The sequence below is a fragment of the Mustela nivalis genome (assembly GCF_964662115.1).
Source record: "Mustela nivalis genome assembly, chromosome: 17".
Taxonomy (NCBI): Eukaryota; Metazoa; Chordata; class Mammalia; order Carnivora; family Mustelidae; genus Mustela; species Mustela nivalis.
In genome coordinates, this window is record NC_139036.1 from 57,229,782 (window position 1) to 57,255,342 (window position 25,561).

Here is a 25,561-nt window from a genome sequence, read left to right on the forward strand (position 1 = left end):
GTAACCAGGGACTTGACGAGGGGGAGGTAGACAGAGAGCCGGAAAGCATTCCCGGCCCGACCCGAGAGACCCAGAACAGAGGTGATGGGGAGAGGCTGTTCATGATCTTCCCATGACCTGGCAACATGCCCTCCCAGGTCCAGGGAGCCGAAGCCCCTGCAAGCACCCGTTGTTCCCTTGGCAGGACTGGTTGGCGTGTCCACATCCCACCTGGGAAGGACCCCGAGCCATCTGTCCCTTGTGCTCGTGGCTCAGACAAATCAATTCTGCATTCCCAAATGTGCACTAGACGCTGGGAGAATTCGTTTATTGGAAGCCTTGGTTGGGGGGGGGGGTAGGAAAAACAGCTGTGCTGATCTCGGGGTCTGGGGATGGACTGGGCATCAGAGTTAGGGGAGGGGGCCCAACACCACAAACTTTTGAGTAATAGCACCGTGATCAGACAGAGGGAAGGCCCGCCCCCTCGGGTTGGGCTGCTCTGGGGTAAGGGGTGCCTGCGTCCCCCTCCCCACCACACGCGCTCCCCACGACTGCTTGGGCCCCTCAGCGCCGGCAGCGCAGCAGCCGGGGCGAGGCGGGGCGGTAGCAGTGGTACCCCTCCAGCGTGGCGGGGAGCAGCAGCAGGCCGCTCAGGGGGTCTCTCCGGCAGCGCCCCATGGCCTCCTTGTAGCTTATGCGCTCCTTGGAGATGGGGTCTGTCAAATCCTTCTCGTAGCTGGCCTCCTCCCGCAGGAGCTGGGCCAGCTCTTCGCTGATCATTCCGGAGAGCACGGCCTGCGGGACAGGGATGCGGCCGGTCCTCTTGGGATCGATGAGCCCCCCAGTCAGGTGCTGCGCCTGCAGGTGCGGGAGCGCGCTCTCCTGCGGCATCCAGCCCTTCTGAACGGCCTCGCCCACCGACAGCCTCTTCTTGGTGACCGGATCCTCGATGCCGGTGAAGGCCTTCTGCGCGTTGAGCAGCCTCTGCGTCGAGGAGTTCTCGATCAGCCCCCTCTCCATAGCCTTGTGCACGGAGTAGCGCTCCCGGCTGAGGAGGTCCACGATGCCCCCGGTGGCCGCCTGGGCCTCCAGCAGCTTCTGCCCGGTGATGGGGTCCAGCATGTTCTTGGCCACGGCCGTCTTGATGGTGCATTTGTTGTCTGTGGTTGTGTCATAGATGCCGGCGATGGGGAAGCTGTCATCGGCGAGCCCGAGAGAGACGCTGGGAGAGAAGAAGCCGGGGCTCTGGGGGGCGGGGGAGGCGAGCGGGGACTTGGAGATGATGGAGCCAATGGAGAGTGAGGAGCTGGGCTTAGTCTCCCCGGCCACGAGCAGCGCGAACTCAGAGATGGGGAGGTGGCCGTCCTTGTAGAGATGGTACTCCTCCTTGGAGATGCGCCGGCAGCGCAGGGCGGCCTCGATGGAGTACTGCTTCCCGCTCTTGCGGTCCAGGAGCACGGACTCCTCGCCACAGGGGCCCGAGGTGGTGACCTCCTCCCAGTCGCACTCGAGCTCCTGGAGCTGGAGGTACTGGCCTCGGTCGATGACGCCCCTCTTGTAGGCCTCATACGGGGACATGTCCTTGCCGGTGTCAGGTTCGAGGATGGAGATCTTGGTGGAAAGGTTGGTCTCTCGCGTCTGGGTCTCCTGGTGGAGCTCCTCCCTGCTCACCTTGGCGTGGAGGTCCCGGAGGGTCCGCTCCTTCTCATAGATCTGGTCCTTCTCGCAGAGGATGGCCGCCTCGAGCTGCGAGAGCTCCTGGCCCCACTGGGCCGCCTTCTGGCGCTCGCTCTCCGTCTTCTGGTTCAGCAGCTCTGCCTCCTCCTGCAGCTGCAGCACTTTCTGCTGCTTCTGTCTCTCCAGCTCCCGCAGCTCCTGCCGCAGCTGCCGGCGCTCCTGGTCCGCCTGGTCCCGGGCCTTGTGGAGCTCAGCCTCCTCCCGGGCCCAGGTCCGACCCAGCGCCTCCGCCCGGTCCAGCCGCTCCCGGAGGTGCCGCACGTCCTCCTCCCGGCTCTGGCGGGCCGCGCGCTCCCTGTTGAGCGCCTCCCACGCCCGGGACCGCTCGCCCTCCAGCACCCGGTCCTTCTCCACCCTGATCACCTCCTTATAGATGGTCTTCTCTTGCGACTTGGTGGTCTGGAGGACGTCGATCTGGACCTGCAGGTTCTTGCACTCCCGGTGCAGCTCTGTTACCTGCGTCTTCTCCTGGTCCAGGTCCTGCCGCAGGGCCTCCGTGGACTTCTCCAGAGCCGGGTCCTTCTCCAGCTTGACCACCTCCTCCATGATGATCTTCTCTTGCACCACGGGAGGCCGCTTCTCGAGCTCCTGGATCCTGAGGGTCAGCTGCCGCAGCTCCCTCTCGGCGGCCAGCTTCTTGCTCCGGTCCTCGCGGAAGCTGAGCAGGCTCTCCTGCTCCTGCACGGCCGCCCGCAGCTGCTGCACCTCGCGCTCCAGCTGCCGCCGCCGGCCCGCCTCCTCGTCCAGGCTGCGGCTCAGCCGGCTGTGGTCCTCGCGGAGCTTGGGGTCCTTCTGGGTGACCACCACCTCCTGCACCACCACCTTCTCCTCGGGCCGCCTCCTTTCCAGCAGCAGGTACCTGTTCTGCAGCTCGTGGACGGCGTCCTCGGCGGCCCGCCGCTTCTGGGCGGCTTCTCGCACCTCCTGGCGCAGCCGCTCGGCCTCCTTCTCCAGGACCGGGTCCTTCTCGTGGCGCACCACCTCCTTGTTCACCGTCTTGGTCTCCACCTTGGACCGCTCCCGCCGCCACTCATCGCGCTCCCCCTGCAGCCGGATGAGCTGCTCCCGGGCCCGCCCGCTGCCGTTGACGAGCTCGTTGAGCTGGGCCTTCAGGCGGTCGATCTCCCGCAGCACCTCGGGGCTCCGCTCGTGCTTCACCACCTCCCGGGTCACCTCCTTGTACTCCACCGTGGGCTTCCGGGCCCGGAGCGCGGCCAGGTCGGGCAGCAGCCCCTCCACCTCCTGCTCGGCGCGGCTCCTCCTGCCCGCCGTCTCCTGCAGCTGCGCCCGGAGCCGCGCCATCTCCTGCTGCGTCTCGGGGGCCACCTGGAAGGTCTCGTGCACGCGCTCCTGGAGCTGCACCTTGGGCTTCTGCTTCTCCAACGCGCTGCACTTGGCGCGCAGGTCCTCCAGCTCCCGCGCCAGCGCCGCGTCCCTGCTCCTGGCCTCCTCCAGGAGGCCCCTCAGCCTGGACGCCTCTTCCAGGAGGCCCGGGTCCTGCTCCACCGTCTTCACCTCCTTCACGATCACCTTGGGCTCCACGGCGCCGATGGCGCGCTCTTGCTCCCTAATGCGAGCCTGCAGCTGGGCGGCCGCGTCGGCCGCCGCCTTCCTCCGCCCCGTGTCCTCCTCCACCTGCCGCCTCAGGGCCTGGGCTGCCTTGAGCATTTCCAGGTCCTTCTCCACCTTGACCACTTCCTTCACCACGACCTTCTCCTTCACGCTCGGCGCCTTCTGCTCCAGGGCCAGCAGCTCCTTCTTCAGCGCCTCTAGCCGGGCCGAGACGGCGGCGTTCTCCCCGCGCAGGTGCTGGATCTCGCCGCTGAGCTGGGCCGCCTGGCTCTCCAGACCGGGGTCCCTCTCGATCTGGGTGACCTCCTTGGTCAGCAGGTGAGGCTGCATGGCCCTCCTCTTGCTCTCCAGCTGGACGACCTTCTGGGCCGCGGCCTCCAGGTCTGCCTGCAGGCTGGCCCGCTTCTTGCCTTCGTCCTCCAGCTGGGACCGCGCCCTGGACAGGCTGCTCTCCAGCTGGGGGTCCCGGTAGAACTCCACCACCTCCTTCTCTTCCAGCCTCTCCACGGGCCGCTGTGTCCTCAGCTGCAGCAGCTGGTCCCTCTGCTCCTGCAGCTGCTGCTGCACCTGGGCCACCCGCTTCCTCTCCTCCTCCAGCTGCGACTTCAGGGCCTCTGACTCCCTCCCTGCTCGGGCTGGGCCCGCAGACCCCTGCTGTGCGCCATGGGTCACCTGGATATCCTCACTGAGCTCCTTCTGCAGAGTGAGAGGAAGAAGGGAAGATGGGGGGGGGGATGAGCCCCATTTCCACCAGCCCCACCTCCCCCTGAGATCAGAGACCCCTCCCTGCTTCCGGGGACTTCTGGTAGGTCCCAGGGACTGGAGCTGCAGACCAGAGGTGTTTGGATGCAGGACTGAGAGGACCCTTTGGGCCCATGACGTTAGGATGCAAGGCAGTGTCTGGGCAGAGTTTGCACTAGAACGTGCGAACAGGACAGGTCTCCTTTCCAAACATTCTCCCCTCTCCTTCCATCTAGGCTCCCGGACATGGGCCCACACTCCTCTGGGTAGGAAAAAGCTGGCAAGTCCTTCAGCCAGACTTGGAGAGTCACAGAGGGCTTCTGTCTCCTGGTCCCCCAGGCATGGAGACCTAGGTGGCCGTTGTGGCCAGTTCTACCTAAGGCTGAAGATGGGGGGATTTTCTCCTGTCCCCACCAGTGGACTGCCCAGTGGTGAAGCTGTGACCGCCCTGAATGACCTCTCCAGGGCCTGACTCTGCGCTGGATACCAGCTGCTGGGACGATGGGAGGAGGTGGGGAGCTGCTCCCCCTGTCCGCGCCCCCCCAGCCGCTCAGACCCTGGGGCTGCGGGCTGCGGGACTAAGAGGAAAGGAAGAGGGGGCTGGGTCGGCGAGCAGCCCGGGCTGCCTGGTAAGGGGACTTCTAGTAGCAGGGGCTGCTGCCGCCATACCTTCTCCAGCATCTTTCTGGCAAACTCCAGCTGGCGCAGCTGCTGCTGGTGGGCAGCCGCGAGCTCCGTGTAGGCCTTTGTCAGGCTCTTCTCCTAGAGAGGCCGAAGGAAGGTCAGAGGAGGGCAGGGTCCGCTCCAGCCCTAGCAGCTGCAGAGCTTGTGCCAGAGGGGACACCAAGCCCCACCGGCCTGCCCCGTCTCACCTGCGCCCGGATGCTCTCCTGCAGCGGAGCCACTCGGGCTCTCTTGGGAGCTGACCCTGCCTCCGTGGTCTCCAGGGAGCAGCGGTAGGTGTCTGCCTGCAACTCATAGTCCTGAGCAGGGAGGGAAGGATGACAGGCTCACGTCGGTGGCGGCCGCTGGGGGTGGTAGAGCAGGGGACTGGCAGGAGGGGGGAGGGGAGAGGAAGGAACGTGCTCACCTGCAGAGCTGCCTGCAGGTCCTGGGAGAGGCGGGACACCATGGCCCTATCCTGCTCTCGGCCCTGGATCTCCTGGTGCAGCCTCTGCCAGGGAGGAAGTGACAGTCAGGGAGGTCAGCAAACAGCGCTGACCCAGTCTCCCCTGCAGGGGCCTTGGGTGCCACCAGCACCCCACAGGGGCAGGAGGTCGCCCGGAGAACTGCCTTTCCAGGCATGATCCTCTCCAGGAATTCTTCCTTCCGCTTTGGCAGAGTCCCTTCCTTCCGCCTAGTGCCCCTCCGACTCAGGTTCTAGAAGGCGGAGGTTCTCACCCAGCGCTGTGCCTCACAGCCGCCTAGAGAGTCTGTTAAAACAGAGACGCAAGGCCCCGTCCCAACCCGAGTCTCTGGGCAGATCTGGCTGGGCCCCAAGAATGTGCATGTCTAAGTGTCTCGGTGATGCTGGTGCTGTGGGTCCAGGGACCACCCTCTGAGAACCCCTGCTCTGTCCCACTTGTTCTTCAGCCTCCTAATCAGCAGGCAGCTCTAAGAATGTCCCAAGCCGCCCTCCTGACATCACCCCTCACTGTCATCCTCCTGCAGCCCCAGGCCCTCGCCCTCCAGACCTCTCATCCTGCCCCCACGTGTCTTGCCGCGGGCTCTCTCTCCGCCAGAGCACTCAGCAGCCTCATGGCCTGTGGTGCACTGGCCTCCCCCGGCAGACTGGGCTGCTCGCCATCCGGCCGGACCCGCAGCCTTTGGTTCATGGCCAGTACATAGCCGGGGACTGGCAAGGATGGGGAAAGGGACGCGGTAGGAGTTGGAACCCCCAGGAGCATAGAGCTCGCTGCCCACCTCAGACCAGATGGACACGGCCTTGCCAGGCGGAGCATTTAGAGTGGGGGTGGGGGGTTGGTGGTCACCCCGAGGGTCTGTGGTCTGAGCTCTGAGGCCTCTTAGAACACTGGCCACTAGGGGGCCACGTGCCCCCCAGGTCGCCCCCCCAGGCAGCCCCAGCTCCTCACCTTCTGTGCCTGCAGCTTGTAGGCGATCTGGCTGGGCCCCTCGCCGGGCCGCACCTGGGCGCGGGGCAGGTGCTCCAGCCAGAAGCTCAGGTTGTCCCTGCAGTTCTTGAACTGCTGGTAGGTGAGGCCGACATCCTGCAGCATCTTCTCCCTGCGGGAGGAGGAGGCCCGGAGCGGAGGTGAGCGCTGCCCTGTGCGGACAGGTGAGGGGCGCACGGAGGGGGCTGGGGGGCGCCTCCCTGCCCGGGATGAGTCAGAAGGGCCGAGTGACCCACCGGACTGATCCCCTCACTCTGGGCCTGCATTGGAGCTGGGCGTTCAGGGACGGACCAGACCGTCCCAGGCAGGGAGGTGGGTGGGCTTACCCTGGGAGACTGTTACTACCCCGTTTCAGAGTCGAGGGAACCAGCCTCAGAGAGGCGAAGTCACCAGTCCAAGGTCACACAGCTCAGGGGCAGCAGCCGCTGTGCGCTGTGGGGCATGCCCCGAGCCCCGATGGCCCAGCCACTCACCGCAGGTCCAGCTGGTCCCCCACAGCGTGGTAGCGGTCGGTGAGGGCCCTCGCCTGGCGCTGCTGGCGAGGCAGGTCTTGGCAGAACTCATGGAAGTTGTTCCGCAGGGCGCCGCACGCGTGCTCAGTGGCCTTCAGCTCCCGGTGCAGCCCCAGCACGCAGGCCTGCCGTTCCAGCAGCTCCCTCCGCAGGCGCTGGGAGAGGAGGGGACACGTCGCCATGCACCCTCGGGGTTCCACGAGTCGCCATGTGACCCCGCCCGCCCATGAATGCTTGGTGAGGCGGTGGCCCGTTGCCCACGGGAGGCCACCCGGCCCCTCACCTGCAGCTCGCTGACCCTGTCCTGCAGGGCGCCCGGGCCGGCGGGGATGGGGGCCTCCTGCGCCACGGTGGTCTCGAAGCCTCGGATGACCCTGTCCGCATCCTGGATCTGGCGCTCCAGCCCCAGGGCTGCTCTGGCTCTGTCTCCAGGGGGCCCAAGGTCAGGTGCTTCCTCAGCCGCACCCCGCAGGGCCACCCAGCTGTCCCCTTCCCCAGTCCCCAGAGCACTCACTTCTCCCCGTAGAGGTTGCAGAGAACCCGCACGTCGTTGTACTTGTTCTTGACACTGTTGAGGGTCACAGGCAGGTTCAGGGCAGAGGGGCCCACGGGCTGGGCGGACAGAAACGCCTCACACTCCCGCTGGGCTGCCTCCTTCTCCGCTTCCAGGCCCTGCAGCCGCTGGGCTGTGTCCTGGGGCAGGGAGGGACAGGGTTGGTCTCCTTCCTGCTGGGTCAACCCGACCCTGCCCACCGGGCCTCAGAGTGTGGTGGGGGAGAGCCTGGGCGCAGGCCCCAGACCCCGGGACAGTCCTGGCCCCAAGAGTCCTCATGTGGATGACTACGGGCCAGTCAGCCTGGCCGAGCCCGTCTCCTCATCTGAAGAATGATGGGAGGAAGCAGCGTGACCCCGTGTCGCTGTGCGCTGCACAGAACGTCACTGTCCTGCGCCATCGCCCCAGGTCAGACAGCAAAGCCTGAGCTCTGTCCACATAGGGTTATTCTGTCCCTCGTCGTCCGCTCATCCGCTCTGAAAGCCATCGGTGCCGGCTCTGCTGAGCCATGACTGGGAAATTTATGAACCAAACCCAAACCAAACCACCGGTTAGGAAGGACGGAACCCAGACTGCACCCCCCGCCCCAGGCGTGCGGAGGGACGGAGAAGGAGTTCCTGCTGACGGCGTCCACACGCGGCTGCCTGGCCAGGGAGGCGCCCCCAGCTGCCTCCAGGAGAAATCCCCCTGAAGCCACTCGGGCTTCCTTGCCGCGCTCAGACCGTCACCAGAACGCCTCTCGAGTGCGGGCCACAGGGCCTTTACTCTGGGCCCTGCCACTCTGGAACCTTCCGGGGTCTTAGCGCACCTCGTTCGGATGAGCTGGGTATTATTGTGTGTCTTTGGTGACAAGGAGACCGAGGCCCAGAGAGGTTAAGTGACTTGCCAACATCACAGAGCTGGTCCGTGAAGGAGCCGGGACTGGAGCCCTGGACTGTCCACTCCCTTCCTTGCCCCGGGTCCCTGCGGCTGCTCTCACACTCGCTTCATCCTTAGTTCGCACACCCCCAGCACAGGACTGCTTCTCCTCCCCGCCGTCCTCGCACCCACCCACCTTGTGGCTTTGGATGCGGCCCTCCAGGTCCTGCAGGGGTGTCTCGCGGCTCAGCGGGGCTCGGGCCCAGGCCAGCACCTGCTTCTCTATCTGCTTCAGGTCTCCGTCTAGCCGGGTCATCTGCGTCAGGAGCTTCTGGGCCTGTGGGTCTGCTGGGGCTGAGCCAGTGGGAGCTGGGGGCATAGGGAGCCATGAGGGTCCGAGGCCCATCTGCCTGAGGAGCAGCTCTCCCCTGGGTGCCCCCAGAGCGTCCTGTGGGGGGTAGGAAGGGAGAGGGACAGAAGGCAGGGCCTAACCAGGGGAGGGACAATGCTAGGGGCTTGCCGACCCAAGAGTTGGACTCCCCTAGCAGGAGTCCCTAATCCAGGATGATCACCTGCCCATTGCAACCCCCCCACAGTGGCCAACAAACCCCCCACCAAGTCCCCGGCCAGCCCTCAGTACCCTGCTGGCCAGTCTGTAGGGGCTGCGTAGCGCTGGCCACCAGGTGGCTCTGGACTGTGTCCAGTCTCTGCTTCAGGGCCTGCAGCTCCGAGGCCAACCTAGAACAAGGAGGAGATCAGAGAAGGATGTCTCTCCTCTCTCTCCAAGCCCTCCACCCCACCCCAGGAGTCACAGGTTTAGGAGGAGGCCAGGCAATGGCCTCAAACAGCACAGGACCTGGTCTGGGCCCACAGCCTGTCTCCTGCCCGAGGAGCCCCAGGGAGACCCACTTGGAGGCTCTGGTCACGGCTTCAGGGTCCGGAGCCGGGATGCAGAAGCAGGCGGCTGGGGCACGTTTGGTCTCCCCACCTGGGCCCTGAACGACCCAGGTGTGCTGGTCAGTGTTGTCCATCAGCAAATACCGCTCACCCCGCAGCAGCTGCACCTGGGGGACAGGTGGGGAGGGGCTCGTGGAGGTTCAGTGCCGGGAATAGGGAAGGAATAAGGCCAAGATGGGGGAGGGGTGGGGACAGGCCAGAGGCCGGGCAGGGCTGGGGAACGGTGGGGCTGGGGGCCCAGGGGAGGGGGTGGGACTGGAGGGGGCAGGGCGAGGGCGGGGTGGGCCGAGCACATACTTCTCCTGAGTCCCAGTCACAGATGCTGTCCACATGCAGGGGCTGCTGGGGCGGGTTCCTGCGCTGCGGCAGAGGTGCCACCTGCTGGCTCCGCCGCTGCAGGTCTTTAATGGTCTTCTCTGCGACAGCCAGCTGCTTCTTCTCTGCCTGTGGGGACCCAGGCTGCCCTTGAGGCCCGTCCCGTGCCACCCCTCCCAGAGCCAGGAGTCTGGTCTTCACAGAGACAGGGTCTCTAAGTCAGGCAAGTCAAAGAAGCCCCTCCAGGGGGCCCAGGATTCCAGACTCTGCTGGTTGGGGTGGAGGGGCTGCCTAACAACACTCAGGCCTCTAGAGTGGGGGCGGGGAGTGGCTCAGAGCTCTCCCGGGGGGTCCCTGTCACATTACAGGTGAGGAAGCAGGTAGGCACGTGGAAGCAGGTAAGCCTACCGCACGTGGAAGCCTATCTACAGCATGTGGAAACAGGTCCAGAGCGGGGACGGGCTTGCTGGTAACAGAGCAACCCCCTATTGCTGGAGCAGACATCCTTTTCCTGCCCTCCAGGATGGGCTCAGGGCAGAACTAAGCGCCTGGGAAGGATGAGGCCCAAGACCCAGGGGCCAGCCCCAATCCCTGGAGTGGAATGCAGGTGGCCTGGGCGGGGGGGAGGGGCCCCTCTCACCTCCAGTTGCTGCAGCAGCTCTGTGGGGGCACCAGGGGGCGCTCCAGGGGCTGGGCTGTACTGGGTGTCCAGGCTGGAGTTCACCTTTTCCAGGGTTTGGCTGACGGAGTCGGCCTCTTCCTGGAACTGAGGTCCTGGACAGTCAGGGGCAGCCCACTGCCCACCCACCCTGCAAGCCAGCTAAACGCAAATTGTCCCTGGCCCCGGAACTGTCAGCTTTCCAGGCCGTGGGGTCTTTTCCACTGGCTTTGGGGCTCCCTGAACTTGATTTTGTGTTATAAAACACCTTGGCTTCTGTCTTTCCTGCCCAGGGGGAGGAGGCCCTCTCCTGCTCACTCCAGCACCTGCAGTGGTCCTGGCTGGGGCCGGGGGTGGGTGCCGGGGTGTCGGGGCTGGAGTGGGAGCCGGGAGCACGCTCTGAAGCTGGGATCACCCATCCCGCAGCTGGGTGATGCGGCAGAACTCCTGTCCGTGGGCATAATAATGGTACGGTGGTTATGTAGGAAAATATTTTTTAAAAAAGGAAGAAAAAGGGGTGCCTGGGTGGCTCGGTCGTTAAGCGTCTGCCTTTGGCTCGGGTCATGATCCCAGGGTCCTGCGGTCGAGCCCTTGCATCAGGCTCCTTGCCCAGCAGGGAGGCTGCTTCTCCCACTCCTACTCCCCCCTGTTGTGTTCCCTCTTTCACTGTGTCTCTCTGTGTCAAATAATAAATAAAATCTTAAAAAAAAGGGGGGGGGATGCCTGGGTGTCTCAGTGGGTTAAAGCCTCTGCCTTCAGCTCAGGTTGTGATCTCAGGGTCCTGGAATTGAGCCCCGCATCGGGCTCTCTGCTCAGTGGGGAGCCTGCTTCCCCCTCTCTCTCTGCCTGCCTCTCTGCCTACTTGTGATCTCTGTCTGTCAAATAAAAAATCCTCAAAAAAAAAAAAAAAGGAAGGAAAAAACTCTTTGGCTTTTGTCTCTCTCAAAGCATATGTAACATTTTAGGTGGAAATTACCCCCCCCAAAAAATAAATAAAATAAGTCACTGTTGTGCATTCTTTCAATGTTTCTCAACCCCCTTTTCACAATCATCCCTTCTAAGAAGAATTGTGGGACATCTATCTTTTCCTTATCAATCTCGCTATAAAATTGTGACCCTACTAGATATGCCGTGTGCATTGGTGATGTATGTTTAAAAAGAGGAAGTTGTTTTCTCCCCCCTTAAGAACCAACCCTCCCTGGGAGCCAGATGACCGTGTGGCGTTCTCCAGGCCCTCTGTGCCCGGCCCGGGGCCCTGCGGCCGCCTGCCACAGTCTCCCCTGCCAGGCCTCATGTCCCCGCCCGCAGGCTCACCCGGCGGTAGGCTTCCACGTGCTGCAGCTGGCTCTCCTGACAGATGCACAGATTCAGAAAGTTCTGCCACTCCATCTTCAGGGCCTCCTGGTGGGTCTGCGGACAGCGGCACCAGCCCTCGGACCACGCCCGCCCTGATCCGAGCCCCTCTCCGCTGCCCAGACCCTGGCCACGTCTCCCTCTCTCCCCAGCCTCCCTGGGAAGCCCCAACCCCAGCCCCACCGAAGGAGGGGGCCGCTGTCCCTGGGACAGTGGGCGGGATCTGTCCCTCGCACCTGGATGGGTCCCACAGCCGGGTGGCCCAGCTCCACCATGCGCTCTCCGTCGTCCTCCAGCTGGTTCACGCTCTGCTCCTGGCTCAGCAGCTCGTGCTGCTTGAAGTGCTGGGTGGGCGGGGACAGTCGGGAGCATGGGTGAGGAGGGGACAGGTGGAGGAAGCCCCCCACCCCCCCCCGGCCCCCCAGCCCCACTCTCCCCCCGCCCACCTCGTACTCCCGCCGCAGGCCTTCGGGGTCCGCCAGGAGGTCGCTCCAGTCCTGCTGCAGGATGCTCTGCTGCTGCTGGGCCAGGGCGCTCAGCTGGCGCGTGCAGGCCTGCAGGTGCGTGTACAGGCTGCCCAGGCTCTGCCCACGCCACGAGGCCGCCTTCTGTGCTCGGGAGGGCAGGGAGGGGACGGGGTAGCGAGGGACGCCATCAGCCTGAGCCCAGAGATGCTGTGTCCCCCAAGGGTGCAGGCAGGCGGGTCTGCCCCACTCCCAGCCCTTCCCCTGCTCACCAGGAGGTCCCGGTATTGGCTCCTGATGGTAGCTGCGTCCTGCCTCGGCCAGTGGGGGGGGGGGCGGGGGCACAAAGCAGGCTCGGTGAGAAGCGGGGCGCGGGGGAGAGGGCAGCCCACACACCCTGCGCTCACCTCACCCCAGCCCGCATCCCTTGCCCCAGAGGGCCCGCTGGGCCACACCGGCTCTGATGGGGGATGTAGGGGCAGGGCTGCAGGGCCAGGTGGGGCTGGACGTCACGCACCGGCCCAATGAGGTTCCGGAGCTGCTGCCCGTAGGCCTCGATCTCCTTCTGCAGGATGTTGTGCTCGGCGATCTGCTGCTCCAGCTCCGCCATGCCCGGCCCGTACCGGCCCTCGCAGACTTGCTTCTGCAGGAGAGCCGACCGCTCAGCTCAGCCAGCGGGCTAGGCCTGTGCTTGTCCTCCCTGTGTCCCCATGTGGAGGACTGGAATCGGTCGTGTGGGCAGAGGGTGGACAGGCCAGCTGAGCGGCCTCGGGGAACGGCAGCCCGCTTGCCCGGGCTGAGGCCTGAGCATCTTTGTGACTATGGCCCCTGAGTCCCGCGGGTCCCCAGGACGCAGCACTCAGCCTCTGTAACACTTTCCTACCCTTCCCTGCCTCCTGCCCCCCTGGCCTCAGCACCTCCTGCCTGGAAAGCTCTCACTAGCTCTGGGACCCTGTGACACCCTCCTCCGCCCATGCCCTCCCCACTGGCCCTACATTGTCATCATGGCACCCCTTCTGTTTTGACATCAAAGCACAGCTCCTCACCCGATGTCCAGGGTGCCCATGACCTGGCTTCGCCCGCCTGCCCAGAAAACCCCGTTTCCCGCCACACCCCAGGCTGGAGCCTCTGTTTCTTCCTCTGGAATGTCCTCTCCTCACCACTTCACCCAAAGCCTAATTCGGCCCTCCCACCTCTGAGGCCTCTTCATATGCCCCCTCCTGCAGGAAGCCTCCCCGGCCTGCACTGTCTCCTCTGCTCTCTCCCTTCCCAGACCCTCCCACAGGTGCAAGTGCCCCCACAGGCCCCTTGACGACACACAGCCCGGTTCTGTTGTCTGATGGTGCCAGGTGTGACTTTGAGCTCCTGGAGGTGTCTCCAACGCGGGGGACAGCGCTGACCTGTTTCTGCTCCAGCACGCGCGCCCAGTCCACCCTGGGCCCCACGTCAGGCGGCAGCACTATCTTCTCGTACAGGGCACGGTACTCGGCACACTCCTGGGTCACCCGCTCGTGTAGCTGCTTGATGCTGGCAAGGAGGGGGCCAGCAGGTCAGGGCCGGGCCTGGGGCTGCCCTGGAACCCAGTGCCTCGTGCTAGAGCCCCGGCCCTGGCTGCGCCCACTCACTCCTTCTCGATCTCCTCGGCCTGCGGGTGCTTGAGGCGCCGGGCCTTGTCCACATCCAGGAAGAGGTCCTTCAGCAGCACCTCGGCCTCCTTTAGGCTGCGGCCCACCTCCTGCCGGTGCTGCAGGGCCTGGCTCTGCTCACTGTGCAGCCGGTCCTGTAGGCGGGGGACCACAGTCCGCCTGAGCCCCGCCCTGAGCTCCCCAGGCTGCACCGCCGACCTTGGCGCCCGCGCTGGCAGAGGGCCAGGCCCAGGGCACCTGTGGGGCGGTGCAGGGACATGGGGGAGACCCAAGCCCCACCCCCAAACCCCTCTAAGCCTCCGAGTTAGGAGTCCCAACAGAAAAGGAGAGCTGAGGCCTCTCTCCCACCAGGAGCAGGGAAGGATGAGCATTATCTGTCCCCCTTTAGCTGCCCCCAGTGGGCTTTCAGGGGCTTTAGTGGGCCTCCCACGCCCCCACGCCCTACCGCTTGCCCCTGAGGCCTTACCTGCTGCAGTCTCTTCTGGGTCTCCAGGATGTCCCTCTCCACCTGGTCGGCATTGGCCTGCATGCGGGAGATGAGCAAGGCCAGCTCCTGGGTGGCAGCCCTGGGGGGCCGGTGGGGGAGGACAGAGCCGGCGTGGTTGGAAAAGAGCCCTCTGTCCCACCTGCGCGGGGTCTCCTGTCTCCCTCTGCCCTGTCCTGCCCCCAGCTGCTGTCACGACCTGGGCGGGAGGCGTCTAGGACCTGGGGCGCTCTGGTCTCTCTCTGTAGGGGCCGAGACACCCGGCCCTGAAGGTGGGGGAGCACTGTCCTCACGTGAGGGTTCAGAAAGTGGGGGTCTCTGGTGTATCTGGCACCATGCAGCGGGCCAACATCACAGTCCTGGCAGCCAGTTCCCAACCCCGCCCGGCTCCCTGCCACTTCCTTGGGAGTGAATCATGGCTCAGCCACTAATACCCGAGCCAGCACGGCTGGGCTTCTGGGAGCGGCAGTTGGACTGGCTGTCTCCCCCCCCCATCCTCCTCCCACCCCAGGCCTGTCTCCCCGTCACCACCCTGGGCTTTGCTTACGGCCAGGCTAACAACCGTTTGGAGGGGCTGCACAGCACCGGGGCAGGGGGGAGACTGAGAGATGGGGTACCCTGACCATGCCCAGGTTTGAGGATTAAGTCCCAGATTAGGACCTGACTTGCTCGAGGTCACAGAGCAAGGAGCAGAGGATGAGCCTGATCTGACTCTCCAGGGTCCTTTCTAGGCAGCACCTGCTGTGTGCCTGAGCTCCCTCTCTGGGGCCTAGGGACCCACAGACCTAATAAAAGTAGAGTGATCCAAGGCACATAAGCATAGCACCCTATGAGGTTACAGTCCTGGGGAAGGGGAAGGCTTCCCTGAGCTGGACCTTGAACTTGGGGTCAAAGGATGAGCCCACCCCAACCCTCCAGACTCACCGCCCACCCCGGCCCAGGCTGAGGGGCAGTGCCAGTAAAGACCCAGTCTGAAAGAACTCTGTGGCCAAACAGCCTGGGTTTGCTCATTCTCTAGCACTACTGCTGTGTGGCCTTGGCCAAGTTACGTAAACTCTCTGTGCTCAAGGTTCTTCACTTGTAAAGTGGGGCTTTGACTGCATCGCAGCGCTACTGCGAGTGTTTGGAGAATGAACCCATCGGAGGCATCCAGGGCACAGCCTGCCTGGAGTGGGCGTCCACACGCGCTGGGTTTATCCCCATGGAATGCAGGCACCATGAAGGCAAGGAGCTGTCGGTTCTCTGTAAGGTGGAATCCTCAGTGCCTAGAACAGTCCTGGCACACAATAAATACGTGTTCAACCAGAGGGTTGCACACCAGGGAAGCAGTGAGCTGTTTGAGGGGCCGCAGCCAGAGCCGGCCAGGCTGTGTCGACAAACTTGCCAGCTGTCCCCAGCTAGGAGCCTACCTGGGGACAGGGAGCTGCAGGTCCTGACCCCTGGGCGACCTGTCCTCAGGCCAGGCCTCCTGGGAAGGCTGCCCCCACCGGGAGGAGCACACTCCACCCTGGGCAGGGCTGAGGAGCGCCAGGGAGGACTGGTCACTCCAGTGAGAGTCTTAACTGCTGTCTTTCCTGTCTGCCCACAAGCCCAGCCTCCGTGTCATCGCCCCGATCCGATCCCTATCAAGGTAATGAGCCTTTCATCTCCGCTCCCATCTGCCTCCTCCGCCCTGCGGAGGCCAGCGAGAGGCAAGAACGGGAGGGAAGCAGCCAAGTTGTCTGCGGACCATGGGGCTGCTGAGGGCCAGGCTGGGTCCAGCGGGGAGCTGGGGGAGCCCGGGGAGGCTCTGAGGGTGTCCTGGCCTGCGGGCCCTCCCCTTTCCCAGTATCACCCTCTCCTCCTACCACGCGGTACAAGAGTCACCCCAACACTGTACCAAAACTCACGGCCGGAGGGGAGGGCCTTCTGACAAAAGCTGCAGCTTGGGCTCTGCAGCACAGGCTTGCCTCCCCGCACTAGCCACCCCTACCACCTCCCTGCACCAGCCCCCCCCCCACCCCCGTCTCCCTGCACTAGCCACCCCCTGCCCCCGTCTCCCTGCACTAGCCACCCCCTACCCCCGCCCCATCTCCCCGCACCAGTCCTCCCCCGCCTCCCCGTCTCCACCTCTTGGCCTCAGTCCTTCTGCCCACCCAGGGCCCAGGTTCCAAGGGTCAGCCCAGCCCAAGCGGAGCCTCGAGGTCGAGTCACAGACAGGGAACCAAGCACCCCGGTGTCCCAGGCCCCTGGCCCCACCCCATCCAGTGTGTCTCCTGCAGAGCACCTGTACCCACGGCCCTCAGGCTCCCTGGACAGTGTGCGAGCCCCCCGCCAGCCCGGCCTCTTGCCAGCGCTGGAACTCCGTCCGGGCTTGGGAGACATTCCACCCCACCACCACCCCCAGACTTTTGGCCTCGGGACACTAAATGCCAGCACTGGGCTGGTCCTGAATTCCGGGCTGCCATCTCCAGGAGGCTAGAGCACCTGGGCCTGGCACCACCCCCGCCCCAGTCCGCTGCCCCAGCCCCGCTCACCGGCTGTGCTTGCTGGGGGAGCCCTTGGGAGAGCCCTTGGCTGGGGAGCCCTTAGGGGACCCCTTCCCCTGGGAGCCTTTGCTCAGACTCTTGAACATGGTCGTAAAGGCAGGTGCCGGCTCAAGCGGGGCTCGGCTGGTGCAGGCAGGTGGCGGTGGCAGGCGTGTGTCCTCCCCGGCTGCTTAGCTGGGCTCTGGTGAGGTGGGGCGGTCAGGCCCAGGGAAGGCAGTTTCTGGGAGGCCCCTCCCCGAGGTGAGGCTGCGAGTGAGCGCGGGCCAGGCCGCCACGCATGCACCCCACACAGCCCACCCTCGGCTGCTCCTGCACGACCAGTTTGGGAGGAAAGGGCACAGCCCAGAGGGCGGGCCGCCCGAGCCTGCCCGACTCCCAGAGAAGGTTTGGACTTGTTACACCCACACACCCAGAGGGAACCCGGGATCACACCCAGACGGGGAAACAGCCGGCCCGGGAGGGACAGGGCTGCAGACAGGCAGGTGCTCACACATGCTCGGGGACGGAGGCCCGGCCTCAGAGCTCGGGCTGGGGGTGAGTAAGCACCTGCAGGCACACAGGGCACCCGGCTCTCGGGCTATCGGGCACGTCCCCACCCCTAGCTCTCACCCACCCCATCCCGGGCCGTCTGGCCTCGGCTCTGCGCCCTCGACCACTGCTGTGGGGCATTTGGGGGCATTTAGCCCGGACAACCAGCACAAGGTCCATTTTTTTTTTTTTTTTTTTTAAATTTGACAGAGATCACAAGTAGGCAGAGAGGCAGGCAGAGATAGAAGAAGGGAAGCAGGCTCCCCGCTAAGCAGAGATTCCCGATGTGGGACTCGATCCCAGGACCCCGAAACCACGACCCAAGCCGAAGGCAGTGGCTTAACCCACTGAGCCACCCAGGCGCCCACAGGGTCCATATTTAACAGTGGGCACCACGCAGTCGACTCGCAGACAACCCTGCAGTTCCACTGCCTGAGCTTCCTGGCTGGCTCAGGGTCACCCTGTCTTTGGCTCTGGGATCCCCCGAAGAGTCTCAGACCAGCTCCCGAGGGGCTGGGATGCCCCCCGTGCCCCTCACCCTAGGACCCCCAGCATCAGCTTCCAGATGCTGCTCAGCCTGGGGTCTGGTTGAGCCCCCTGGCAGCCCACCATACTTGGGTCTTCTCCCTGCCTCTCCTCACTCGGTCCCCCAGAAGTGGCTCCAGGTGGCTCTTCTGGAGTCAGATGGGGCGGTGGACAGAGGTGCCGGTTTACTGGCCTCTTCCCGCATTGAGTGCCAGGGAGGCGTCCGGACAGCTGCCTTCCCGGCGGCGCCCCCCCACCATTTCCAGGCCCTCCTCTCACTGGCCCAACTGGAAGAATCCTTCTGCAGCTCCAGAGCCACTCCCCAGAACCATTACAGCGCTGGTGGAGGGCGGGCAGGACAAGTAGCAAAGGGGAGGGAGGCCGTTGTGCTGGCTTTGGAGCCCGGGGATAAGCTGGCAGGCCCAGCTGAGGGCTGGATCCCTCCGGTTAACAGGGCAGGGGGAGAACCGAGACTGGCCCGACGTCCCAGCGGGACGAAGAGGCTGGAGTCCTTTTTGGCTGAGTTTCATGGACACGCCACTGAACCTGGTCCTGGAGAGAGGACCCAGGAGTCACCCTTCCTGGCGGGGGAGAGGCTGGGGGTGCAGCGGGGGAGGGGAGGGCACCAGGGGGCCTTGACAGTAGCAACAGGGAAGCTGAGTGTCTCTGAAGCTCTGTTCCCGGTTCAGTGTTGTGCGCTGGAGACAGAGATGGAAGACCAGCCCCAGAGGCCGCGCAGCCCCTGCCCAGCCCCTCCTCCACGTTACTGCTGGGTGACAATTTTCTTTGAACCACTACTTGCAGGTGTGCAATCAACTGTCCTCAGAAAGAGGCCACTGCTTAAACTACTGAGGGAGCCAGGAATCAGCACTGAACAGGCCGACGACCTCTCATCTCTGACCACAGAGCTCACGTCCTTATTTTTGAGATTCGATGAGTGGTGGCAAGGCCCAGGAGAGCCAAGTCAGGAGGCAGGAGACTGCAGCTCTGAGCCCATGGTCCTGCCTCCCCGAGAACTCTGGGCCCCTTCCCAGGAGGTGCTGGTCACTGGCGGAAGGGGGCCCAGAGGGAAAAGATGTTAAGACTTCAGCACGGGGAGCAAAAGCAGCGGGGGGAGCCTCCCCCAGGTCCCAAAGCTGAGCAGGGGAGAGGGATGGAGACTGGGGGGCTCCCACGGCAGGAGGCAAAAGGCAGCCAGGCTGAGATCTGAAACGGTTGAGCTTTTGTCTCCAATGTCTGTGGTCTGCAGAAGCTCTCCTGGAAATAAATGAGCACCACGGGAGGCTCTCACACACTCGAGATTAAGGCTAACTGATTCACTGCAAGAAAAACAAGAGTTGAATTCCTGGCGTGACTGTCTAACACCGAATCAAATCAGCCTCCAGCTCCCCAGACGGGCTGACATGCCGCCGGCAGGAACGGCCTGGCCTTGGAGACACTCCCCGTCAGACGGCAGGACACTGACCCCCCCAAGACCAAAGCTCGGGAGGGACAAAGAAAGAACAGATGTCAGGCTTTAAATACATGAGAAAGACAACAGTCATTTAGAAGGCTGGCATGGGACAGGGCCGCCGTGGAGACCTGAACAGCCTCACGCGGCAGCCCCAAGACCTCGGCCACCGGATTTCAAAGACTCGGTGTGAAAGAAGATGTAAAATATCTCATCAATAATTTTTTATCTTGATTAAAGTCACAATATTTTGGATACACTGTGTTAAATGAAATGTACTTCTAAAAATCAGTTTCATCTGTTGCTTTTTACTTTTTTTAAACGTGGCTACCAGGAAACTTAAAATTACACACGTGGCTTGCATTTGTGGCTCACATTAAGTGAACATGCAGTTCAAAATCTCTGGGTAACTTCTGACTCCCCCCAAATTTAACTCTAACAGTCTGGTGTTGACCAGAAGCCTCACCAGCAACAGAAATGGTCAAATACATCTTCTGTGCGATATGTATCATACGCTGTATTCTCACAGTGAAGCAAGCTAAAGATGTCACTAAAATGTCATTAAAACGTCACTAAAATTGTAAGGAAGAGAAAATATATTTAGAGCACTGAACTGTATTTATATTAAAAAAAAAAAAAGAAAGAAAGAAAAAGAAAAAAAGCCCCAGATGAGCAGACCTGCACAGCACATGCTTTTCAAGGGCTAAATAGACAACTGTACCGAACAGCCCTGGCCGAGAAGCTGGACAGGGTCCAACAACTCCCAGCCTTCCCAGGCCTCGCCCTGCCTCATCTCCTCCTTTTGAACCAGGCAGGAAGCCCAGGGCTGGCTCCCTGTCCTGTCTCCAGGGCCTCCCCTCGCCTGGCGCTTGCTTTCTCCTCTATGGAGCGAGAGGCTGAGGCCCACTGGTCCGGGGTCTCCCCCCAAGCACTGTGCCAGCTCGGACTTCTCATCCCGGAGCCCAGGGAGCCGGCAGGTGGGCTGACACAGGCCACTCACAGCTCACGGGGTGGGAGGCCAGAGCAGGTGAGCTGGCGGCTCCCGATTCCAAGGCCGCCGTGCAGGCAGGCAGCCGGGAACAGGGTGGCAGCTTGGACAGTGTGCTAGGGCTTAAGCTACCCACTCTTTCCTCCAGCTCTCGGGGCTCCTGCAGGGGACATTCTTCTCGCTGCTGAAGCAGATGGTGGCAGTTCCTGACTTTGCCCTGGGAGCCACAACCTGCCATGCTCCCGTATGCTCCCGGATCAGGACAAGCTTTGCCATCTCAGGAAATTACCCTCTGTTTAAAAAGCTCTGCTACCAGACCGTTGGAGCCAAGCTGGCTGATAACCTCTCCGGTCTCACCCTTCCTTAGCCTGCCGGGGAGTGAAGGTGCCTCCGCCAGCTGGGCCCAGAGAGGACAAGGGCTGGTGCAGAGGGGAGCTGGGGCCGACTCGCCCTCTGTCTGCAGGTGCCAAGGGTGGCAGAGCTGTGGCCCCAGGAACCTACAGGGTGGTCTGGAGGAGGCTCTCTTGGCTGTGAGTGTGCCCAGCAAGCCTGCTAAAAACAGACGCTGAAGGTCAGCCTGGAGAGAAGCAGAAGGTGACCACAGCTTGCCTAACTAGAGCAGAGCCCGCAGGAAAAGGAGATGGTTATTTCTGTGGGGCCTTTTACAGGAGTGTCTAGAGGAAGCACTTCACACCAACCAAGCAACCAACCCTACCTGCTGGGATATCAGGGTCCCCCCTGCTAGACAGCCAGACGGAGGATACAGGATGACCTCAGCAGTCCCCAGGTCCCAAGCCTGCCCGAGAGGACAAGATCAAGGCTGTTCCCCTCTAGGAGTGATTCCCTTTCCTTAGCCTTGGGCCACAGCAGCCAGCCCAGTCCAGGTGCGGGACCAGTGCCGGGGCGGCCCATCTCTGGGCCACAGTGCAGCCTGTCGTCGCATGGGTGACCCCTGCGTTCTGGAAGTCTGCAGCAGCCCACTCACTGGCGAGCTGCTAGGCCTCCATCTCTCCCAGTTGCCCAAGGGCTCTGGGCTCTCCTGTGAAGTTCAGGTCTGCTGGCCACCACCAGGCAATCACAGCACTCGTGAGTCCAGCAGTGGGAGGGAGTCACCCCGGCCCTACAGAAGCGGCAGGGGCCGACTTGCCCTGGGCTCCCATCACTATCTGAGGAAGGAAAAGGTTGATAAAACAAAACAAAAAGAACTAATAACAGTCTTCGTAGTGGAGGAGCAACCATTCCTAATTAGTCTTTATGGCCAGGAAATTGGAAACACACAGGGCAGCTCTGCGGACTTGGCATGTTGTCCTGGTGACGCTGTTTAGACCTGGCAGGGCCTGGCTTGGGGAGGGCGGCAGAGAAAGGCCGCGGGGGCGCTGAGGGTCGGGAGAAGGCGGGGTGTCAGCAGAACGGGCCCCTGTGCTCTCAGCTGCCTTGGCCCCAACTCCCCGCACGGCAGCCCCGCCTCCTGGACACTGGGCTCCCACCGTCCCGCTGTCCCTGGGGAGAGCTGCTCACCGTGGGGCACTCAGGAGACATTCCTAGTTCAGTCCTAGCCAGGCAGGAGCTCTTCCTGCGAGGCCCTAGGTCCCAGACATGACAGCGCGCAGGCCACAGGCCACAGGCGGTACTGGAGGGAGAAGCAGGTGCTCTAGCGCCGCTGGGTGGGGGGCGGGGGGGGCAGTTGGGGTGAAAGGTGGGAAATGCCTATTTGTCAAGTGCCAAGAGGTACTAAGTAAGCCCTTTGCACATTTTCCTTCCCACAGTCGGAGAAGGAGATGACCCTCTTTTCCAGGCGAGGACCCCCAAGCCCTCTCCATTCCACAGATGAGCCAGAGCTGAGGAACATCACAGCGTTTGGGGACCGGTCACCTGCCTGTCGTAACCACCCTGCCTCTTGCCAGAAGACCCCTGGGAAAAGTTCAGCCAGACAGAAGGGATGTGGATCGTTCCCGAGCGTGAGGAGTCACTGAACCAAGCCCGGGCATGAGGACACGTCCTGCAGACAGCGCGGCTGAAGAAACCACCTGCCGAAAATGGGCACTCCAGAGAGGCCGGCTCCCCCTCCAGCGCCGCGGCCCAGGGCAGCGCAGGTCTCCGCACCAGCACAGAGCAGCTCGCCAGACAGACTGAAGGGCTGCCACAATCCTGCCCCCGAGCAAAAAAAACCCCAAACCTTAGATGCCGAGATCACAGTCCCTTAATAGCCGGAAAAGGTCAGACAAAAGGTTCTCACGAGTACTCTGTACCCCGACAGCGTTCGGCATCGGAGATCTCATCCGACTTACACCAGCTAATGACACCGCAGGGCTGCCCTGCACCCGGGGTGGGGGGGGGCGCGTGCCCCTCGCGCAGTCCCGCCCGCCGCCGCCCGCCTCTGACGGCCAGCAGAGCAGCAGGCTGGATTCTTCCAGCAGCTGCTGTCAGGATGCAGCCAGCGTCCTCTCCATCTCTGTGCTCGGGAACATCGATAAATTCTACAGCTCAACCTGGTTTCCGTCTCTTCTGTAGCAACAACTGTCTTAAAAATAAAATTAGAACCAACACATATTTTTGCTATCTTTGGGCGTTTTCCTAGACCTCTGAAGGGCCCAAGCTTGTGAAGGCTGGACAGCAACGTGTTTAGAATTCAGTCATCAGCGAGCTTTGGGTATTAATGATGCCAGGGGTGCCAAATCGGCCCTCCCACAGCAAGGACAGTGACCAGGCAGAGTGCAGCCCCTACCCCGGCAGTCCCCAGAGTCAAGTGTTTCCCCTAGAGGGGGGGTGAGGCCATCGCCCCAGTGGGAGGAGAGAGGGAGATCAGGATGGTGTCCAGCCATGGTGGGAAGAGGGACACACTGCCACCACAGGCTGTCCCCGCCCGGCCGTGAAAGGCTCGGGTTGCCACCAAAGAAAGGAGATGGAACCAAGCCTGGCAGTGTTTCATTTCCAACAGGGGACTCCAAGTTCTCAGTTTAAAGTAAAGAGAGAGAGGCAGTACCTTGAAACAGCACCCACAGAAAGAAGAAAACACCCGCGAAACTGAGCGGTCAGGGCCCCTCCGGCCCCGGCTGCCTCAACACTCTGTTCTTCCAAACAGAACCAACCAGGGTAGAGGCCACAAACTTGGCCAAATGACGTCTTTCAATCTGGTGTGCAGCATGATCTCCTGGTAACGAAGGGTAGTTTTTCACCACTCATGTTTCTGCAACTCAAGACCACCACTCAACAGACAAGAAAAATAAAAACCGTGAGCATGGTGGTTGTGAGGCAGAGCCCAAAGCGAGCATCCTTCCTTTCTAGATCTGAGACAGAAGCTTCTGGCAGGGTCCAGACCTGCTGAGCAAATACAGCTCATCCCGGAGAGGCATGGGGGCCCCTGCTGTAGTGACAAGCACAAGCAGCAGCCCAGGTACCCACATCTACTCCTTACACCCCAAGACCTCACTCTTGGGGTGGTTCAGTGGGTTAAGCCTCTGCCTTTGGCTTGGGTCATGATCTCAGGGTCCTGGGATTGAGCCCCACATCGGCTCTCTGCTCAGCAGGGAGCTTGCTTCCCCCCGCCCCTCCTGCCCCTCTGCCTGCTTGTGATCTGTCAAATAAAAAAAAAAAAAAGACCTCACTCTCATTCCCTGAGGACCGTGTGGTTGCTGGCATCTCGTTCTGTGCATCTACCCAGCAAAATGCGCTGGCCCAAGGCTCAATTCTGAACCCATGGCTGGAGAGCTGCTTCCTGTCCCGAGGACACGGTGGGAGCCTGCTTTTGGCGCAGTCTCCCCTGACAGCCTGGTTAATGTCCATGGGTCCTACGTGAAGGGCTGTGCAAGCCAACCGGAGACCTCAGCCTTGCCAGGGCTGTCTCCTCGTGTAAACATGTGCTCTTAACACTAACCATGTCTCGATCCGGCCTCACTGGCTCACCACAGCCACTACTACTCAGAGCGGCTGCCAGGGTCACCGGGCGGAAGGGAACTTCCAGCAAGGCCACAAGAAAAGAGCAGCTTAGAAAAGGTCAATCAGAATGACCGACTCTGGATTCCGCCTCCTCACAGCTGCCGGCACTCTGAAGAGAGTGAAGGGGTGGGAAGCGCCAGGAGCAGGACAAAGGGCCATCTTCCCAGATGTGGGCAGGAGACAGCAGCTCCGACAGGCTGGAGGGCTGCCTGCGTGGGGGCCTAGAGTTGGGCGCCTGGCCCAGCTGTGGCTGCAGCTGGTGGGCACAGGGAATGGGGCGAGGCCAGCACAGAACCTAGTGTAGAGCCTGCTGCTGCCAAGCTGAGGGTGGAGAAGAGGGCGAGGAAAAGGAAAAAGACCAACCAGCACCCCCTTAGCCCAGCAGGGACACGGCCCTAAGCCTTCAGAACCAAAATGCAAGACCTCGCGCTCAGGTCACCTGCGCTGTATCTCCAGAGGGCGGGAGGATACCCCGGGGCTTGCATGGTGCAGATGGGAACACTTTCTATTTAAAACAAAATCAGGGGGCGCCGGGGTGGCTCAGTCCATGGAGTGTCTGCCTCCGGCTCAGGTCATGATCCCGGGGTCCTGGGATAGAGCCCCGAGTTGGGTCCCCGCTTGGTGGAAAGTCTGCTTCTCCCCCTCTCTCAAATAAATAAAATCTTAAAAAATAAATAAAATAAAAACAAAATCAGCTTCCTAAGGCTCTCTGACCCAAAGCAAATCCTGGGGGTGAGATCATAGTCTGGGCAACTAGCGTCCTTGACAACAGTCCATCCTAACAAAGTCTGACTCGTCTTCCCGTCTTCTAGCTTCTGGCACCCCGCTCTGCAGTTCCCCAACAAAACAAGAGGCACGGCCGTGCCCACAGTGGGTCCAGCTTGAAATACCGTTCTCAGGTCTTTAACCACCCAGCCTTCCCCGTGAGCTGCTCTAGTCTGCTCCAGGTTTGTGCCACACTGAAGCCAACATTTCCCGCGGCGGCTTTGCTTTCCTCTGGGGCAGGTGAGTTCCCATCTCCAAAGGGATTCAGAGCTTTCAGATACATCTCATGTCTAAATCACATTTATTGCTCATTTTTTTCACTGTTTTTGAGACTTCTATTACTGATACTATGATAGGAATATGAGACAGTCACTAAGAAAAAACTTAAAAAGGAAATTGGGGGAGGGATGCCTGGCTGGCTCAGACAGTTGAGCGTCTGCCTTCAGCTCAGGTCATGATCGCCAGGTCCTGGGATTGAGCCCATCAGGCTCCCAGCTCAACAAGAAGTTTGCTTCTCCCTCTTCCCTGGCTTATGCTCTAATGAATAAAATCTTAAAAAAAAAAAAAAAAGGAAATTGGGGGCACCAGGCTGGCTCAGTCTGTAGAGTACATGAGTCTTAATCTCAGGATCATGAGTCTGAGCCCCACATTAGGCACAAAGCTTACTTCAAAATAAAAGGAAATTGATTTAAATATAACCTATGGCATCTAAAAATGTCAGATTTAGAAAGTGTTTCTAACACTCCCTTAACTGGCCTCAAACACACCCGAGCTGCCAGAAGTCAGGGGACACCCGACAGGACAGGATCGAGCGACAAGGCCCCTAGCAGGGCACTGGGACCAGATGTGAGTGACAGCGTGTAAAAAAATGGGCACAGTC

At 62.0% G+C, this 25,561-nt stretch overlaps 1 protein-coding gene and 1 long non-coding RNA gene across 4 annotated transcripts; one reads left to right on the forward strand and one right to left on the reverse strand.

The window, feature by feature from the left end:
- Positions 1-281: 281 nt before the first annotated feature.
- EVPL (envoplakin) lies at positions 282-16,822 on the reverse strand. 3 transcript variants are annotated; one of them, XM_082705136.1, is made up of 22 exons: positions 16,478-16,822; positions 13,944-14,043; positions 13,457-13,611; positions 13,232-13,358; positions 12,349-12,474; positions 12,104-12,142; positions 11,814-11,975; positions 11,604-11,711; positions 11,329-11,424; positions 9,997-10,122; positions 9,339-9,485; positions 8,994-9,148; positions 8,725-8,822; positions 8,281-8,453; positions 7,188-7,366; positions 6,957-7,095; positions 6,635-6,828; positions 6,123-6,273; positions 5,120-5,203; positions 4,902-5,012; positions 4,699-4,791; positions 282-3,984 (listed from the first exon to the last, which is right to left on the reverse strand). In XM_082705136.1, the coding sequence occupies exons 1-22, from the start codon at positions 16,573-16,575 to the stop codon at positions 544-546; spliced, it is 6,102 nt and encodes a 2,033-aa protein (XP_082561262.1). In that variant the 5' UTR covers positions 16,576-16,822; the 3' UTR covers positions 282-543. The 3 variants fall into 3 exon arrangements, with proteins under 3 accessions (XP_082561262.1, XP_082561263.1, XP_082561264.1); XM_082705137.1 differs by lacking the exon at positions 16,478-16,822 and adding an exon at positions 16,234-16,248; XM_082705138.1 differs by lacking the exon at positions 16,478-16,822 and adding an exon at positions 15,040-15,058.
- Positions 16,823-19,871: 3,049 nt separating this feature from the next.
- On the forward strand, positions 19,872-22,526 carry LOC309850837. Its single transcript, XR_014304463.1, has 2 exons — positions 19,872-19,969; positions 21,747-22,526. It is a non-coding gene; the product is annotated as an uncharacterized lncRNA (long non-coding RNA).
- Positions 22,527-25,561: the final 3,035 nt, after the last annotated feature.

Bases quoted from the DNA above. Each gene is read 5' to 3' on its own strand.
- EVPL (XM_082705136.1), bottom strand. From the start codon at position 16,575: ATGTTCAAGAGTCTGAGCAAAGGCTCCCAGGGGAAGGGGTCCCCTAAG. The intron at 8,823-8,993 runs GTGGGTCTCCCT...TCCTTGTTCTAG, and splicing joins GCCGTGACCAGAGCCTCCAA to GTTGGCCTCGGAGCTGCAGG. The intron at 6,829-6,956 runs GTGAGGGGCCGG...CTCCTCTCCCAG, and splicing joins ACAGGGTCAGCGAGCTGCAG to CGCCTGCGGAGGGAGCTGCT.